The sequence below is a fragment of the Ascidiella aspersa genome, chromosome 4 (assembly GCF_963924565.1).
Source record: "Ascidiella aspersa chromosome 4, kaAscAspe10.2, whole genome shotgun sequence".
NCBI lineage: Eukaryota > Metazoa > Chordata > Ascidiacea > Phlebobranchia > Ascidiidae > Ascidiella > Ascidiella aspersa.
Genome location: NC_139450.1, coordinates 1,774,816 through 1,793,785, shown reverse-complemented (window position 1 = coordinate 1,793,785; position 18,970 = coordinate 1,774,816). Strand labels below are relative to the sequence as shown.

The following is an 18,970-nucleotide window of genomic DNA, read 5'->3' as shown; positions in this document are numbered from 1 at the left end:
TTCCTTTCCAAGGTGATCGACTTCGGCTCGTCTTGCTACGAACACCAGCGCGTCTACACCTACATCCAGTCACGCTTCTACCGCGCTCCAGAAGTAATACTTGGCGGTCGTTACGGGATGCCGATCGACATGTGGAGCTTCGGCTGTATCCTGGCAGAACTTCTAACGGGCTACCCGCTTCTGCCAGGAGAGGATGAGGGCGACCAGCTGGCCTGTGCCATCGAGCTCCTTGGAATGCCGCCGCGGCGCCTTCTCGACCAAGCAAAGCGCGCCAAGAACTTCATCAGCTCCAAAGGCTACCCGCGCTACTGTCAAGTAACGGCCGCGTCCGACGGCAGCGCGGTTTTGGGGCCCGGGCGCTCGCGACGCGGCAAACTGCGCGGCCCTCCAGGCCAAAAGGAATGGAGCAGCGCGCTCAAGGGCTGCGACGACCCGCTCTTCACCGACTTTCTCAAGCGCTGTCTCGACTGGGACCCAGCGGCGCGAATGACGCCCGCCCAGGCGCTCAGGCACTCTTGGCTGCGGCGCCGTTTGCCCAAGCCGCCTGCCGCGACGCGGGACGCCAGCGGCGCCATTAAGGCCCAGGCCTACAACCGGCAGAGCTCCGGCAAGGCCAAGGACGTGTCGGTGGCGGTGTCCAGCACTCGTACCGTCCTGCCCAAGATCGTAGGCTGACCCCCTCTGAGCAAACTGACACGAAAAAATGGCGGCGGGGATCTATTTTTGCACTTGTCCGTTTTCCTTGAAATTTTCGTGCTCTCTCTCTCACTTTTATTTACTTTCTTTTTCGCGCGCTCTCCATATTTTATTTTGAGACTCGTGTACGTTTTTTGTTTTTTGTGTCATTTTTTTAAATCGAATTCCGCTTTTACCTGATCTACTTGGAGTGCTCCCGCCAGCCTACAGTTCCCCTATATACGCTTTTCACTTTTCGGGGGGCGCCAATCCACCATACGAGGCGATTCGAAACCGCTACTGTGACGTCACTGTTGTTTTTTACAGTTTTACCCCTCCCCCAATGCCCCCCTAACCCCGGCCTTACTGAGCCGCCTTTTATCGAAATGAAATTTTATTTTTATCCGTGCCACGGTTTGCCTCAAAATCGCGAGTTTTTCAGCCTTTAAAAGAATCGCGAAAGAGCACGATTTAGTTTGCAAAAGCACGAGATTGCTACTTCTTCTGTTCTCCGTACGCCAAAGTTGCGAGTCGCTTTTTAGTAAGTAGGCAATTTTGTGTTTGCGCGAAAACGTTACACCCGGTCGTTTCGTAGCAAAGCTTTCACTCAAAAACTGTGTTTTTTTTGGCCGACGAAAACTGCGGCTCTCTTTGCGTCCAAAAGTTTCCAGTTTTTCCACCAAAGCCGCAATTTCTACGGTTTTCGATCTTTTTTTATCGCTATCCTCGTCGCTGTAGTTGTTTTGTGGGAGCTCGAATTTTTTTCTTTCGATTTCGCCTTTTCATATTTCGGCGACGCTATTTTTCGGCTGTCGTCGTTTTTTTACACGCGTTTTTTGCCCTTTAGAACACTTTTAAGCCATTTTTCTTTCGAACCGTCTCAGCAGTGTAATTAAACACGAACTGTCGCCAAAAAAACAGAAATATCTTGGAATATTTTGCGTAAAAAACATGCAAAGCTCTTCAAATTGGCGCAATCTGCACAACTTTGGTAATATTCTTGCGAAAACAAAAAATGTTTAAAACTAAAAGTCAGCGCTTTCATGAAAGAACCCAGGTGCCCTTGTTGGTCGTTGCATGACATTTTTCCCCTATATTTTGCGCCGCAAGTTTCCCTTGTTCGTTCTAATCCGACTTTTCGCCCCGAGTTTCTAGTCGTTTTTCTACACGCGGCAGAAACCGGGCGAACAGTCGTTCTCTCCTTTCTTAATCTATTCGAAGATCGATATTTTTTAGAACGTTCTTGTTCTTTTTTTGCGTGTGTGTCTCAAAGTTCCAGGAACTATATGCGCGCAAAAAAAATGAACGGCGGAAAAAAAATCGGGTGTTGCTTTTTTGAAAGGTTTTAGCCAGCTATGGTTTTCAGTTTTTACCTGGTGATTACAGGGTGATTAAAAAACACTTACGACTTACACACAACTTAACAAAGGCCTGGCATAAATATCAAAATAGGACAGGAGTCCAAAATAAATGAGTCAACACTGTCAAAATAAATATGTGGGGAAACGCCAGTCAACCGATCATCATTTTAATTACCAATCGCCTGGCTGTCCTGCACACTCGCTTATCTTTATCCACATTTTCTTAATTTAGTGATTTTCAATCGGGGTGCTGCGGCACACTTGTGTGCCATTTCTAATCCTTAAAAAGGGTGCCGAGAGATATTTGGGAATCTTTAAGAATCTGATTTTTGCTCAACTCTCACAACTTTTTGTTTAAGATTAGAGTGGATTAAATACAGTTATAACTTCCAACGTTGTATAGAGTCTATGTGTGTTGTCCCAGTTCCGTTTATTGTGACATTCTAGGGAATTACGGAAAAATATTGTAGCTACGGAAAACGGAAAAATATTGTAGGGGTGCTGCAATTTATGTATTATTTCTCAGGGGTGCCACAAGCCGTAAAAGGTTGAGAACCACTGTCTTAATTGATCTTTGTAAATTTTATCAGATATAAAAGTTATGCTAAACCAGTTGTTCCCAAAGGATGTGCTGGCTACTAAATGGGCGGTTGGGGGATAATAAATTGGACAGTAACAAGAACAGTGCTGAAGTAAACATTCGCACTGTTTGTGTAATAGTTATATACTTCGATTTACTTATTTTAGTTTCCTGATTTCAGTTGCACAGTCTAAGAATTTTCGGTTAATCCCAAAATTAAATACATTTGTTTGTCTGACTTTTCTTCAGCGTTGTAATGAATTAATTTACGTCACTGTTTTCAAATAACTGGACTTGACTTAGTTCTTTTTAACAAATGACTTGGGAAGTAATTTTTTCTATAAAACTGAGCTATTTATCTAAATGTTTGCACATAAAACAAATCGCTTGCTAAATGTTGCGTTTGTCTTATTTTTTAGTTCAGTTATTGTTTATAATAGTACTAGTTAAAAATTGTAATAGTTTAACGTTTTACTTTTACGACAAGGACGTGACTTAAAGTTGACTTGCTCTGATTATGACTTTCGAAGGAGAGATACGTATAGAAAAAATATCACAGCCCATAAAACACAGCCCGAATAACACGATTGAATTACGAAAAGGAAGTTGACTTGCTCTAATTAGGACTTGACTGGAACTTGACATGCTATTGATTCAAAAAGACTTGACTTTGACTTAAATTTCAGTCTTTTTAAAATGACTTGTTTACAGTTGTTAAAGTCATTTAAAATTGGCTTGTTTACAACGCCGTCAAAAATCATAAAGCATAGTGTTATCACATGCCGCAAACTGGGAAGTATCTCTAGCAATAATCAGTGTACAGAAAGTATACAATCAAATGTGTACTTCGTTTGCAATATACGCACAGCCAGCAATGCAATTGCATTAACCCAATACTTTATTTCATCAAACAGGCTGTTAAAACGCTGACCGTTGCACAAGAATCATTTAGGAACGGAAAAGGTAGTCATTGGGCGCCGAGCATTGTTCTAGGACAAACGGCGCGCGTCGCTTGAGTGTGGCGACACAATTAAGAGCAGGCCTCATAAGGGTGGTGCAAAAAATGTGTGGGGGATTTTGAGGAATATGCTTGGAAATTTTAGAAAGACGTAGTAAGAATATCAAAGCCCATACAGAAGTGGGTAGCATTTTGAACGTGTTAAAAAATACCAATCTAGAAGTATAGGTAGAACATTTTGAGTCTGATGTTAAAGAGTTATTTGAAAAAAAAATTGCCACCTACTTCTAAATGGGCTTTGATATTCTTACTTCAGCAACTCAAAAAAACGTGTAGCATATTCAAACAAACGATGTTCTGATTGAGATATAATATAAGGTAGAGTGCAAGTTGTTTGTGTATTAAAGTTAGTGAATTCATTTCATGGTAAGTAATGTTTAGCAAAGCAAACCTTTAGTTTGCAATTTTTTTGTTTGTTTCAATACAGATTTCCTATTTCTAAAATATGCTACGATTTTTTTTACTTTGTATTTCAACTTAACTGTTTGCTTAACGATTTTCTAAATAGCCAGCGTTATTTTGTGAGGTATGTTATTTTGTGAGGTATGACATTCGAATGGGCGTATCGAGGATGTACCAGGCCATTGGCTGTTTTTACTTATTAAAACACGAAACATTTTTGCGCTTCGAGCAAACTTTTGCCTGGTTTGGCTATGATTGTGTCTCTGTTTTAAGCAAATCTATTCGGCCCAAAGCCACTATGCATACTACGGCATGGTGTTCCGACTGCATTCCATAATTTGTGGCCGCCAAAGATTTCGCACATATAACTTGTTTGGCCTAAATTTTATGCCAAATTTGTGATAAATACGCCAGAAATGAGTTGTTTTTTCAAGTAAATTCACTAGGCCGGTGATATTTCACGCCAAGTTACGTCAATGGTGTACTTTTGAACTAGCTGCTAGGGCTATAGTCACTAACACTTTATCACAGAGATTTTGGGCGGGAAGGTACTGGATTAAAATCATTCACTTTGTGACTTTAACCTCGGCAAACAACTTCTAATAAATTTGGCTATAAATGCCGTTACTTCGAGCGTTATTCACCAAAGTTTTTTTCGCGCTTTTTAATCTGGTTTTGAGCTGCATGTTTGCACACAATTTCGTCCAAAAACAGCTTTTCTGTGCAACATTGTTAGAGTAAGAAAATAAAACGGTGCACCCCCAGGCCCAAGATTGTACTTTACCATGCTCCTTATGTATTTGTTAGTGACACAAAAAAATTACGCCTTCCGGGCAACTTTGTTAACTAATTTACATGTTAATGGCCTGGTTTATTGGCCAAACATGCCAAGGTTGATACATTCATTAGGCCAGGAAAAGCCAGCACGTCGATCGCCACATTTCACCTGGTCGATCGCGTCGAATATGTGTATTCAACGTTTAAAGATAGCACCTGGTAACTTTGTCCAAAATTGCGCCATATAACTGCCAAATTATCCGTTTGTTATCCACTAACAACAAACTAAGAACCACTAATCTAAATGCACAACAGATTTTTGGTTCATAAGTTTTTGCACTTCTTTAGTTTGATCTTAATCACTTGGTTTGGAAACAGAACCATTCAGTTTTCAATATTCGCATTAAAGCAGATTCTTTTATCCACAAGTGTTTTTCTTCTATTGTAAACTCAAACAAACAACTGTAACATATTCAAACGAAGGACATTGTGATATAGTGGTGTGTAGAAATTGTTTGTGTCAAGAATCGTTGGCCAGTGGAACACAATGCCAGCGAAGGCAGCACGTTCCATGTTTTATCTGTTGTTAATCTCCTCAACCTTGATGTTGTGGTTTGTGTTCGCGAACCAGTGGAACAAGAGTGGATACTGGGCGAAGAAGGTCACTCAAGGTCACCAACAGCAGGTACCAGTGTTGTAGCGACATGTATATACGTTCAGAATATACATTTTAAATATTTTAAAACATAATTGGTAAAAATGGTTGACTTAAGTCATTTTGACTTGGGTAGCTAATGACTTGGTCTGAGACTTGACTTGGTCTGAGACTTGACTTAGTATGAGACTTGACTTGACTTGGGTAGCTAATGAAATGTTCTAATACTTGACTTGATATTTGTTGAAAATGACTTGACTTAGACTTAAAGTCAACTGGATTTGTTTACAAGATTACAATACTAGCAGGTACACTTCCGAACCTACGGCACCGAAGACTACTTCAAGTCAAAGACACGAATCGTGAAGGAAGCAAACCATACCGGGTGGTTCGCCAGCGTTCGAGCTCTTGGTCCCGAGGACTTGCCGGTCGCTTTCTCACAGCGCTACAAAGACATTCTTAAACAGAGGCGTGGGGGCGGCTACTGGGTCTGGAAGCTCGCTCTGATCGAAATGGCGCTTAAGGAAATGCGAAGCGGCGACTTTCTGATCTACCTGGACGCCGGCTGTGAGGTGAACCCAGCTGGCGAGGCAAGATTCCGCGAGTATCTCGCTATGCTTTCAAAATCTCCTTTTGACATCCTCAGCTTCATTATGCCACAACACGTGGAACACACTTACACAACTGAGCGCGCTTTTCGGGCCTTTGGAGTCAACGCTTCGAACCGGGAAATTCGTGACAGCGGCCAATATGTGGGAGGTATTCTGCTGCTTCAAAAAGGCGAGCACCTGCGTCGCTGGCTGTCGCTGGTCAGCCAAGTGCTGGAAAGCGACCCTTGGCTCATCACGGACAAGTACAACAACGAGGCTCGTGCTGTGGATCCAGCCTTCATCGACAACCGCCACGACCAGAGTGTTTTCAGCGTATCCCGCAAACTGCTGGGCAGTGTGGTGCTTGTTGATGAAACCTACCCTCGAAATCAGACAAAGATACCATTCTGGGCGTCGCGGCGGCGTGTTAAACGCTAGACCAGTGCTTCTTAAACTTTTTTTAGTTTTGTTCACCCCTAGCATCTACATCCCGATTTCATTCACTCTTGTCTCATGATATGATAAAAACTATCCTGTCTATATATAACAGCATAAAATGACTTAGGTTGTTTCGCAAGTTAATATCCATTTCTGACTGTTCACCGTCAACCCTATTGGTTGGTTCACCCCTGCAAAAATGTGTATACCCTTTGTGAATCATTCACCTGATTAAGAAACACTGCGCTAGACATCTTCTTTAACTGCAAAGGCCCATTTTAGTTCAGCTTGTAGTCTCTTGGTTCTATAGGATAGTTTCTTGTTAATATTCCCGAATTTCTTGTGGTTACGTTTTACCTCGCCTCTGCTGCTGCTTCAAAAGTATATGTTTTTGGTGTTTTGTGCCGTTTAAGGTTGTTAAAGCCCTAGCACCTTCTCTAGCTGCAAAGGCCCATTTTAGTTAAGCTTGTTATCTATTTGCTGCATTGTATAGCTCTTCATAAACATTCTATGCTTTGTTGCGACTAAGTTTTACCTCTACTGCTGCTACTGCTGATTTACAAATATACATTTTGTGTGGAGCGTATCAAATAACTCTTTATTCATTTTGAAAATGAAGATTTACTCGTAATATTGAAAATGCTACCTACCCTATATGCCGTTGTATGGGCTTTAACATTTGACAGAGAACAAATCGTGTAAATAAACCTTCTATCGGAGTTTCCCTTTTTGCAAGTTCTTTGCAGTGGATTTCAACCGGTTGTAGAACTGCCACTAGCGGTGTAAGCGAGTATTTTCCTCTGGTTACATGGAAATTAACGCAGGTTTAGTTATTACTGCGAATACTGTAAGTTACAGCTACTCTCTCTTTGTCATATTGAAACTGGAATCTATAAAAATCGTTGGAAATCAAGTCCTACAGCAGCATTAAAGAAAAGTGCTGCAATGAATTAAGTGCACATAAGTCGATGTCTATCAATTAATTGAATTAACTTAATTGTTTTTTTAAATTAAGTGTTTTCATTTATTTTGCCAATCACTTTTGGTTATTTATCTCAATTTTGCACATAAAATAATTATCTTACTGTTTTTATCGTTGTTAGTTCTAATTGAGTTATCGCGCATAATCGGCAAGTTTACCAATTAGTTTAACGTTTCATTTTTATGTCAATAAATTGAATTGAAGTTGACTTGCTCTCATAATGACTTGACTTGGACAACTGATGACTTGGACTGGGACTTGACTTGTTGTGATTGGAAAAGACTTGATTTGACAAAATCATAAAACATAGTTATCACATACCGTAAATTTGCAATACTCAGGTGTACTAAAGGCATATAATCAAATGTGTACTTCGTTTGCAAGCACAGTCAGCGATGCAATTGCATTAATCGAGATGCCTCAATTCACCTCACAGACTATTTAAACGCTGACGGTTGCACAAGAATTATTTAGGAACGGAAAAAAGCGTCATTCGGCGCCGAGCATTGTTCTAGGACAAACGGCGCGCGCTTAGCGTGAGTGTGACGCCACAATTAAGAGCAGGCTTCTAACTTGCTGCTAGCAGGATGTTGAAGAGTAAAAGTTGGTGATTGAAATCTGTGAAAGTCATAATGTTTGGGCACATGCTTCAAGGGTTTAGTAAGACGTAGTCAGAATATCTAGACCAGTGGTTCCCAAACGTGTTTATTCCGTGGTCCACTTTTTTTTTTACAAAACAGATTGCGGCCCATCGTTTTTTTTACTCTTATAGTGATGATTAGTGTGTATTGATTAACAAAAGTGTTCCAATAATATAAGGATTTTTATTCGTTGACACCATTTGTCTAACAACAAATGAGGCTTTAGTAAGTTTCCAGTCTGCTGTAAAGTTAAACAACTCGCACCCACAGTTTTACAAGACAACTATTTCAGTAAGACAAAATGTATGGTTGCAATATTTTCAAATAGCTCTATGGCCCACTTAAAATAGTCTAATGGCCCACAGTTTGGGAACCACTATTCTAGACTATTGTAAACTCAAACAAACAACTGTAACATATTCAAACGAAGGACATTGTGATATAGTGGTGTGTAGAAATTGTTTGTGTCAAGAATCGTTGGCCAGTGGAACACAATGCCATCGAAGGCAGCACGTTCCATGTTTTATCTGTTGTTAATCTCCTCAACCTTGATGTTGTGGTTTGTGTTCGCGAACCAGTGGAACAAGAGTGGATACTGGGCGAAGAAGGTCACTCAAGGTCACCAACAGCAGGTACCAGTGTTGTAGCGACATGTATATACGTTCAGAATATACATTTTAAATATTTTAAAACATAATTGGTAAAAATGGTTGACTAAGTCATTTTGACTTGGGTAGCTAATGACTTGGTCTGAGACTTGACTTGGTCTGAGACTTGACTTAGTATGAGACTTGACTTGACTTGGGTAGCTAATGAAATGTTCTAATACTTGACTTGATATTTGTTGAAAATGACTTGACTTAGACTTAATGTCAACTGGATTTGTTTACAAGATTACAATACTAGCAGGCACACTTCCGAACCTACGGCACCGAAGACTACTTCAAGTCAAAGACACGAATCGTGAAGGAAGCAAACCATACCGGGTGGTTCGCCAGCGTTCGAGCTCTGGGTCCCGAGGACTTGCCGGTCGCTTTCTCACAGCGCTACAAAGACATTCTTAAACAGAGGCGTGGGGGCGGCTACTGGGTCTGGAAGCTCGCTCTGATCGAAATGGCGCTTAAGGAAATGCGAAGCGGCGACTTTCTGGTCTACCTGGACGCCGGCTGTGAGGTGAACCCAGCTGGCGAGGCAAGATTCCGCGAGTATCTCGCTATGCTTTCAAAATCTCCTTTTGACATCCTCAGCTTCATTATGCCACAACACGTGGAACACACTTACACAACTGAGCGCGTTTTTCGGGCCTTTGGAGTCAACGCCTCGAACCGGGAAATTCGTGACAGCGGCCAATATGTGGGAGGTATTCTGCTGCTTCAAAAAGGCGAGCACCTGCGTCGCTGGCTGTCGCTGGTCAGCCAAGTGCTGGAAAGCGAACCTTGGCTCATCACGGACAAGTACGACAACGAGGCTCGTGCTGTGGATCCAGCCTTCATCGACAACCGCCACGACCAGAGTGTTTTCAGCGTATCCCGCAAACTGCTGGGCAGTGTGGTGCTTGTTGATGAAACCTACCCTCGAAATCAGACAAAGATACCATTCTGGGCGTCGCGGCTGCGTGTTAAACGCTAGACCAGTGCTTCTTAAACTTTTTTTAGTTTTGTTCACCCCTAGCATCTACATCCCGATTTCATTCACTCTTGTCTCATGATATGATAAAAACTATCCTGTCTATATATAACAGCATAAAATGACTTAGGTTGTTTCGCAAGTTAATATCCATTTCTGACTGTTCACCGTCAACCCTATTGGTTGGTTCACCCCTGCAAAAATGTGTATACCCTTTGTGAATCATTCACCTGATTAAGAAACACTGCGCTAGACATCTTCTTTAACTGCAAAGGCCCATTTTAGTTCAGCTTGTAGTCTCTTGGTTCTATAGGATAGTTTCTTGTTAATATTCCCGAATTTCTTGTGGTTACGTTTTACCTCGCCTCTGCTGCTGCTTCAAAAGTATATGTTTTTGGTGTTTTGTGCCGTTTAAGGTTGTTAAAGCTCTAGCACCTTCTCTAGCTGCAAAGGCCCATTTTAGTTAAGCTTGTTATCTATTTGCTGCATTGTATAGCTCTTCATAAACATTCTATGCTTTGTTGCGACTAAGTTTTACCTCTACTGCTGCTACTGCTGATTTACAAATATACATTTTGTGTGGAGCGTATCAAATAACTCTTTATTCATTTTGAAAATGAAGATTTACTCGTAATATTGAAAATGCTACCTACCCTATATGCCGTTGTATGGGCTTTAATATTTGACAGAGAACAAATCGTGTAAATAAACCTTCTATCGGAGTTTCCCTTTTTGCAAGTTCTTTGCAGTGGATTTCAACCGGCTGTAGAACTGCCACTAGCGGTGTAAGCGAGTATTTTCCTCTGGTTACATGGAAATTAACGCAGGTTTAGTTATTACTGCGAATACTGTAAGTTACAGCTACTCTCTCTTTGTCATATTGAAACTGGAATCTATAAAAATCGTTGGAAATCAAGTCCTACAGCAGCATTAAAGAAAAGTGCTGCAATGAATTAAGTGCACATAAGTCGATGTCTATCAATTAATTGAATTAACTTAATTGTTTTTTTAAATTAAGTGTTTTCATTTATTTTGCCAATCACTTTTGGTTATTTATCTCAATTTTGCACATAAAATAATTATCTTACTGTTTTTATCGTTGTTAGTTCTAATTGAGTTATCGCGCATAATCGGCAAGTTTACCAATTAGTTTAACGTTTCATTTTTATGACAATAAATTGAATTGAAGTTGACTTGCTCTCATAATGACTTGACTTGGACAACTGATGACTTGGACTGGGACTTGACTTGTTGAGATTGGAAAAGACTTGACTTCAAAATCATAAAACATAGTTATCACACACCGTAAATTTGCAATACTCAGGTGTACTAAAGGCATATAATCAATGTGTACTTGGTTTGCAAGCACAGTCAGCTATGCAATTGCATTAATCGAGATGCCTCAATGCACCTCACAGGCTGTTTAAACGCTGACGGTTGCACAAGAATTATTTAGGAACGGAAAAGAGCGTCATTCGGCGCCGAGCATTGTTCTAGGACAAACGGCGCGCGCTTAGCGTGAGTGTGACGACACAATTAAGAGTAGGCGTCTAACTTGCTGCTATATCAGGATGATGAAAGAGTAAAAGTTGGTGATTGCAACTTGTGAAAGTCATAATGTTTGGGCATATGCTTCAAAGGTTTAGTAAGACGTAGTCAGACCATCCAGACCAGTGGTTCCCAAACTTTTTTATTCCGTGGTCCAATTTTGTTTACAAAACACATCTCGGCCCATCGTTTTTTCTACTCTTATAGTGATGACTAGTGTATATTGATTAACAAAAGTTTTCCGATATTATAAGGATTTTTATTCGTTGATATCATTTGTGTAACAACAAATGAGGCTTTAGTAAGTTTCCAGTCTTTTGTAAAGTTAAACAACTCTCACGCACAGTATTTACAATAAATTTTACAGCTGCCAACAACTAGTTCAGTAAGACAAAATGTATGGTTGCAATATTTTCAAATAGCTCTATGGCCCACTTAAAATAGTCTCATGGCCCACAGTTTGGGAACCATTGATCTAGAGTTCTAGACCAATGCAGAAGTAGGTAGCATTTTGAACGTTTTGAATAACTCTTTATTTATTGATGTTGAAAATATATAGGAGTAAGGAAAACCGTAGTAAGAATATCGAAGCCCATACAGAAGTAGGTAGCATTTTGAACCTTTCGAGTCTGATGTTTGGCCTTATGCAGCCCTGGCTAGGCTACCTTCTTTAAACTTTGGAAACAACAGTACGTTATGCTTGGCAATGTTACCACGGTTTATATTTATTGACGATTCCTAATGATTCTTGTTTACGTGTCATTTTATCAAAAAGGGTACCGCATGATTTTCTGATAAATCTTCAGCGTCTTTTACAGGCGAGTTAGAAAGTAGAGTTCCAAAGTATGGACTACATTAATATATTTCTAATAAAATGGTGAGAAATTTTAAGACAACTTTTGAGTTAAAAGCAGCCTACCGAGCCAACATTCATGTAAAGTATTGACCACAACTGCTGGAATTGGTGGAAGTTCAGCTGGATTTAAAAAGTTTTAATCAAGGCTAATTCTTGGTGATAGATTTAGTGAGAGCGCTACAGGTAAAAAATAACTGGTATTTCCTGATAGATGCCTGAGTGGTCACATCACGAATACGTGACTTGAGCGCAGCAGACTTGCCTATGAGAGCAAACAGTCAGTGGCTATACTTACCTAGTTGTTTGGTTTGAAAATAAAATCAAGATTTGCTAAGCCCCAGTTAAAAAAAGGTTTAAATTAAGTAAGCTTTTCTAAACCCAGTTAAGGAAGCTACATGCTTTAAAATTATAAGAATGCATCATGTCTTGGAAACGATCACAAGCATTTCTGTCGATTTCCTTAAAAAAATGTTTCCAAATTTCCATTAAACTGGACATTCGCTATATGGTCCGCATTCAACAATTCTATAAGCACCGGATGCAGACCACAGTCCGCCATTTAGGTACCTATACAAAACATTTAAGCAGGGGTATTTAAATGACGTCATTTTACGATTGCTGCATTCATTTTGACGTCCTTTTAGGGCTACATAATTACGTCATGGCACACCAGCACTTGTGTTGCATTATTTTAAGCGTTGATCCTTCACCTGACGGTTAATTGCCCTCAAAACGGAATAGTTTGACAATTTCACGATGGTAATTTGAAAAATTTTTATGGTGTTAATTTTTGGTCAATTTGTGGTGTTAACTTTTGATACAATTTACGTTTGTATTTTTGTTGGTTTAATAACTTTTTTAGTGATGACTGAGCATTATTAAGCTTTACAATTGTTAAAATTTTAAACCCTAATTTGGATTTCAGTATGTTTTTTGTTCATCGATTGCAAATCATAGCTTGATAATTCCAAAAAAAAAAAAATTTAGTATTTAAAATCCATTTGGTTATCTTCAGGGTTTAAGGACGATTAGAAGGTAAAAACAGCCGATTCGATAAAGAGCCAATAACTTGCGGTTTAAAACTTCGTGATGGATTTAGCTGGGCGAAAAAGTGACGTCATCAAATCTATAACTTCCGAATCAGAGAAAAAAGCCCAAAGATTTATAATAAGGCTTACTTCAAAAGATGGAACGATTCAAAAGGCTTCGGGTGGTTTTACAACTGCTGAAACGGCAGGTTACCTCGCCGACAACCTAATTGACACTCGGTCATTTCTTAAGGCCTTGATTCACTTGGTCGAAGGACTTGGCGAGGCCTTTATTGAGTCAATCCGGACCGACCCGTTCGAAATAAGCGTGATCGCCGAAAACCGCGAAACTGCGCGAACCGTTCGCGAATTTCACCGCGAAGAAGTCCTCGCGAAACTGTTCCGCGTCGCTTTGCGCAAACACTGGAAATCCAGCGAAGGTTTTCAAGCAAAGGTCGAAGGAGTTGTGCTGGTCGAGCCCCCGGATGGTAAAGTCGACTCGGCGGAGCTGGTTAAACTTAGGGAAAAGGCTGAACGAGAATTAAGCGAGCTATTGAAGAAGGGAATTATATTGGAGGTATGTTGTTGTTGTTTAAAGGTTGTTTTTAACGCAGATTAATAACAACATGGTATAAAGCAGGAGTTCTTAAACTTTTTGTTAACGAAGCCGTAAAAATGTTTTGTTCGCGTGGGTCAGGGTCGACATGAATTTCTTAGACATGACGTCATAAAATGACGTCAGGAAACAAGTTGACGTGGGAGAACTGATGTTTTTGCTCCAACAAATGTGAAATTAAAATACAGCCATATCTACATTCGATGCTGAAAGACAGTTTTTATTTAAATATTTCTTTTAAAAAAATCATCACATTTTAACAATATTAACTAGTATTTTAATAGTTAGTTTGGCAGAAACAATCTAATTATAGTCACTATAGTATACCGGGAGCCTTCGAGGAGGCAAATACGGCAACAATAGTTGGTCTAGTTAGGACAGTATTGCAAGCAAAGTAAGGCTAAACATTCTTGTGAACTTACGACCTCGGTTATTCCGTGACCTTCACCGTAATAGTCATTTTTTTCTTTATTTACTCTCATCTTATAATATCTTGTTCGAGCCACCTTTATCGAAAAACCAACAAGCTACCGAAAATTTTGGCGTATACTCTTTGCTTTCCGATTTTGAAACCAAATGCATTAGAATGCCTTGATGTTGTCATTAGAATCCATCGTTTCATAGAGTAAGGTTGATAACATATAGAAAACAAGATTGATCCAATGAACAAATTCAGTAATACGTTGTCCGCCAACAATTTGATTTAACGCAGAAAAGTCTTTCTGAAGGCTCGGTTGTAAAAACCAAGACGAAAACAGAAACCTTGGAAAAGCGAGTAAAGCAAAGTAAGTGATATTTCCTTGATTTGTATTACTTGGTAAAATAAACCAACTTTCTAGTACAGGGGTGGCTAATTATTTATTAAGGGGCCGCATGAGAAACAGAAAATGTCTTGGCGGGCCGGAACAAAAAGGGGGTTTGAAATTCACATAAAATGAAGTGTCATTCCATTGTAAAGATAGCTATAATATTATGTTGTGACAAGCTAAGAGTATTGCAATAAGTAAGGATGTTTCGCATGTATAAATCATTCAATAAAAAATTTGAATATTAGAGTCATATTTCTACTGAAAACATTTTATAAAAAGTAAGCCGCGGGCCGGATTAAATTGCTTCTCAGGTCCTAGTTTGCCCATGTCTGTTTCAATAACTAGTTACCAAACGTATATTTCACAAGTAGGCTGATTTGCATTCAACATCGGGTGGATCACTATTATATTTTTATGACTTGTCTAAAGTCCAGCTGTTTATTATTTTTAGGTACGACAAAAAAGGAAATTTCGGATGTGGAATCTATATTCGGTGGGTGAAGCTAATTAATTAATTCAGTGATTCTCAAACTATTTTCTTGCGACGCATTTGGAAGCGATTTGTTAAAGTTTTGTTTTTTGAAAGGCTTGACTTGAACTTAAGTTATTAAAAAACAGACTTGACTTATACTTAAGTTAGTTTTTAAATGACTTGACTGAGACTTAAGTTTTCTTTTTTCTATATAGCCCAACTTAATTAGGTTTCGCCATTTTTTCAGCTATTTTAAATGCCGCAAAACCTGAGGACCGTCTCAAAGCGGAAAACACAACTGAAAAGCAGATCTCTGCCGATCCACTCTTCGCATTCGTGAGCCTCATCCAGCAATACAAACAACACATGGAAGCTTGCCAGTTCGACAAAGTCACTATCGTCAAAGGCAAAGCTCTCGAACTGATTCAAACAGAATTCGAGTCCACGTCGGTAGAGGAACTTGATTCGTTGGGAGAGCGAGTGAGACAAAAGGGCGAGTACTGTGGCGCTATTTTGCTGCACGAACTCGCAGGGACGCTGTTCGCGGGTCAAAACTCGCTCGACGCCGCTGTAGGTACAATTGACTCGATGCTAGGCGTCAATGAGTCCCTAAAGGCGCTGGCTAAATCCGGTAGCGCTGCTGTCAAGCTAATAGCGCGAGATTACGCGTTGGCTGCGATGCTGCGACTTGAAGAAGCTGTAAGAAGCATGGACAACATAGAGGCCAAAGAACGCACAGAACGCGAAGCCTGGTGTCTTTACCGCATCAGCGAATGTCATGAACTTACAGGCGATTTTAAATCCAGCTTAAGAGCACTTCGCGAGGCGCGCCAACTAGTGGAGAAAGCGCGCGGCAAGGAGGGCGCCCCCGAGCGGCGAGTGTACGGCGCCATCTTGAACGCGATCGGTTACGCCCACCACCAGATGGCGACGCAGAGCAAGGCGCGAAAGTACTACAAGCTGGCGCTGGAAGTTGCTGCGAAAAACGCGGCAGACTTTGAGAGTTGCGAAGAGCGATCGAGACACGTGAAGATTTACGAGACCAACCTGAGCATTGTGGAGAAGTGATGGAAAAAAGTCTTATAATGACTTGTTATGCTAACAAATTATCGGAACTGCACTCAAGTCATTTCTGTAGTTAAATGCATTCTTTGGAGTGGCGTAGCCAGACGAGAATTTTTTTGGGGGGGGCAAAATGTTTTTTTGTTTAGCCATTGTATGAACTGCCGTAACGAACACAAACAAATATGCTAGCAAAGCCGTTTTCACGCAATACTAAAATAACATTTATATAGCAAAAACGAAATGACTAAGAAGTGGTGAAACTACATAAACGTAACCGTGCATGACAATTGAAGGTGTGGCATGCATGTTATCCACTGTTATGGTACTCCTGTTAAATGCTACAAAAGCAATTATTAAAAGTACAATATTCATAATTTTTTTTTTTGGAGGGATTGGTGGGGCATGGCCCCTGTGGCGACCCCCTTGCTACGCCTATGGATTTTCCGGCAACTTTTTTACAAAACGCATGACTTAAGTTGTGGCTGAGTGTTCAACCGCCAGGTTGGAAAGCTAAAGATCCCAAATAAATCCTGCGCAGTTGCATTCTCAGTCACGACTGTGGCCCAAGATGGAAAGTATGGAAAGTGTAGAGGCGATATGTGTTCATCAAACTAAACCTGAAACCTAAATCAAATATAAACCGTGGTTTTTGCTACATATATGTCACGCTAACAAGCTTGATTGCATTCCATTGCCTTTCCGCCAGAGATACTTGGATGAATTATAAGACACCCCTATGGGTGAATTGCTGAATATCCAACTTATTTTGGCTACGTAACTAAAGTAGCCTAGCTAAGGTGGATATTCAGCAATCCACTCATTTAGTCCCATATACCAAATCTATTCCACCTTTACAATTAACAGTTTGCAGCCCAATTTGGGACTGTGTGCGCACGTCGGGCTTCGGTGGTTTTACTCCATCCCCGAATCCAGCAAAATAAACCGAACCCGTCGAGTCTCGAGTGTTGAATCTGATTACTAAAATGTGTGGTGTGTCTTTGCTTTTGGCTGACACACCCTAAGCGTCACATCCTAGTTTTACATATTTTCAAATTATTTATTTAGTTTAGACATAGAAAAAAGGTCAGAGGTAATACAAATGTGGTTATCGTATTTTAAAGAACTCTAGAAAATTTTCAATCTTGATGTTGTCAAAAAACATATAACCTAATGTTGAAAATGAATAACGGATTTATTTAAAATACTCAAAATGTGATAATCCCTTTTAATTCTACGTCTGAATACAACATCCAATAATTATGGCAGTTTAGTTTTGTCATTTAACACTAATAATTAATTAAGGTTTAGCTTTACGTAAATATTTATTGCATTATATTTTTTAATGTACACGTTAAATCAGACATTTATTATGTGTAACCTTACTGCAATGCTGCAATATTTATTCGCTCTTTCGCCAATATTATTTGGCTTTTTCGAACGCATTCGTTTGGATTCAATGTTAAATAAACGTTATTCTAAATAAGCTTCGTGTCAACAAATTGCTTTGAACATAGTTGTCGCTTAACTTCTTTTTTAGGCAGTCAAGTTATAATAGATCATCACGACCGCACAAGGAAGCAAAAACGTATGAAAATTCCCTTAAAGCGTCATCCTAAAACTTATATTGAAGCCTATAGCTTCTTAATGATAGGATATATACAATGGGTCATGCCGACGAAATCCATTAAGGCCTGTGAAAGACATTACGGTTGTAATTCACAATGTATCAAAAACATCCTCGAATTTTATTCCTTAACATGGCTTTTACTTAAATGTTGAGTGGAAAAATATTTGTTTAGCTGCTCTTTTGACCATCATAAATCTTTGAAAGCGGCAACTAACCTGTTTTGAACGATAAGCAAACATGTTTGATGGACTCGCAACTTAATTCAATAAACAGGGATTTCTAGGGTTTGTCAAAATTGTTTTATAAACCTCCCAAAATATTTCAAAGTGTCAAATTCTATCACACATGGATTAGTTTTATCCAAGAGACATTTCAAAATTACTTTAGTCCAAGTCCAGGCATTTGCAAATCAACTTATATCATCATTTTCACCAAAAATCAGGTCAATTAAAATACAACAAGTCATTGTAAATCAAGTCACGGTCTTCAAAAATACATCTGAAACTAAAGCAGTAAACTCAATCTATTCGGGAGCAATATTTCGCAAAAAAAAATGCTGAAAACTAAATTTGCTTTTGTCCAAAACTGAGCTAAATAAACTTGGAATTAATTTAGGTCATTTGCCTTAACGACTTGATAAATCAATATTTTGTCCAAATGATTTTAGTAAAGGCAAATAATTTTACCAAAATGAAAAGTGAAGTCAAATCATCTGTAACCAGTGATTAAAGTTAAGTGACAACACTGTAAATAACCTTTTGCTCGTCATAGAATTATCTTTGCTAAAGGCAAAACGTGTTCAACAATTTAAAAGCCTGAGCCTAAGTTCTGTTACACAAGTTTCTTGAAAAAGTTCGAATTTACCAGGCAAACCAGCCTGGCATTATTAAAATAACTAACCCTAGTTAATTTCATGATAGCCACAAAAGACACAGCTGAAAAAGAATGATACTTAGGAAGGCGTACGATAAGTAAATTCTTTATATAATTATATACGATCCACTATTAGTGCAATTATTCATACCGAAGGTCAAAGTACATACTGCAACACAAATCGAGTCTGTGAGGGTTGCCTATCAACGGGCAACCCCTTTTCCCACCACCAGTAAAGGATTTCAAAATAGGGGCTAAAAATACCCCCGTTAGTTTTAACGAGATACTCCATGAAAACGTGTATCCTCTATGGCAATCTAATTGGTTTGGT

The 18,970-nt window shown here is 39.6% G+C and overlaps 2 protein-coding genes across 3 annotated transcripts in view; both read left to right on the top strand.

Annotated features, from left to right (window-relative positions):
• Positions 1-1,983, top strand: part of LOC146146590 (dual specificity tyrosine-phosphorylation-regulated kinase 2-like) — a 39,791-nt gene extending 37,808 nt beyond the window's left edge. The window contains exon 8 of the mRNA XM_083386627.1: positions 13-1,983. Within this exon, the coding sequence (XP_083242753.1) occupies positions 13-675 (663 nt within the window). The 3' untranslated portion in view covers positions 676-1,983. The remainder of the gene's footprint in view (positions 1-12) is intronic.
• Positions 1,984-8,585: 6,602 nt separating this feature from the next.
• On the top strand, positions 8,586-9,977 carry LOC146146589 (uncharacterized). 2 transcript variants are annotated; one of them, XM_083386633.1, is made up of 2 exons: positions 8,586-8,751; positions 9,029-9,977. In XM_083386633.1, exons 1-2 carry the CDS (start codon positions 8,614-8,616, stop codon positions 9,746-9,748), a joined length of 858 nt encoding a protein of 285 aa, XP_083242759.1. In that variant the 5' UTR covers positions 8,586-8,613; the 3' UTR covers positions 9,749-9,977. The 2 variants fall into 2 exon arrangements, with proteins under 2 accessions (XP_083242759.1, XP_083242758.1); XM_083386632.1 differs by having other exon boundaries at positions 9,026-9,977.
• The last annotated feature ends 8,993 nt before the right edge of the window (positions 9,978-18,970 follow it).

Coding starts and splice junctions, on each gene's coding strand:
- LOC146146589 (XM_083386632.1), top strand. CDS start 8,614: ATGCCATCGAAGGCAGCACGTTCCATGTTTTATCTGTTGTTAATCTCC. Junction 8,752..9,025: donor CTCAAGGTCACCAACAGCAG/GTACCAGTGTTG, acceptor TTACAATACTAG/CAGGCACACTTCCGAACCTA.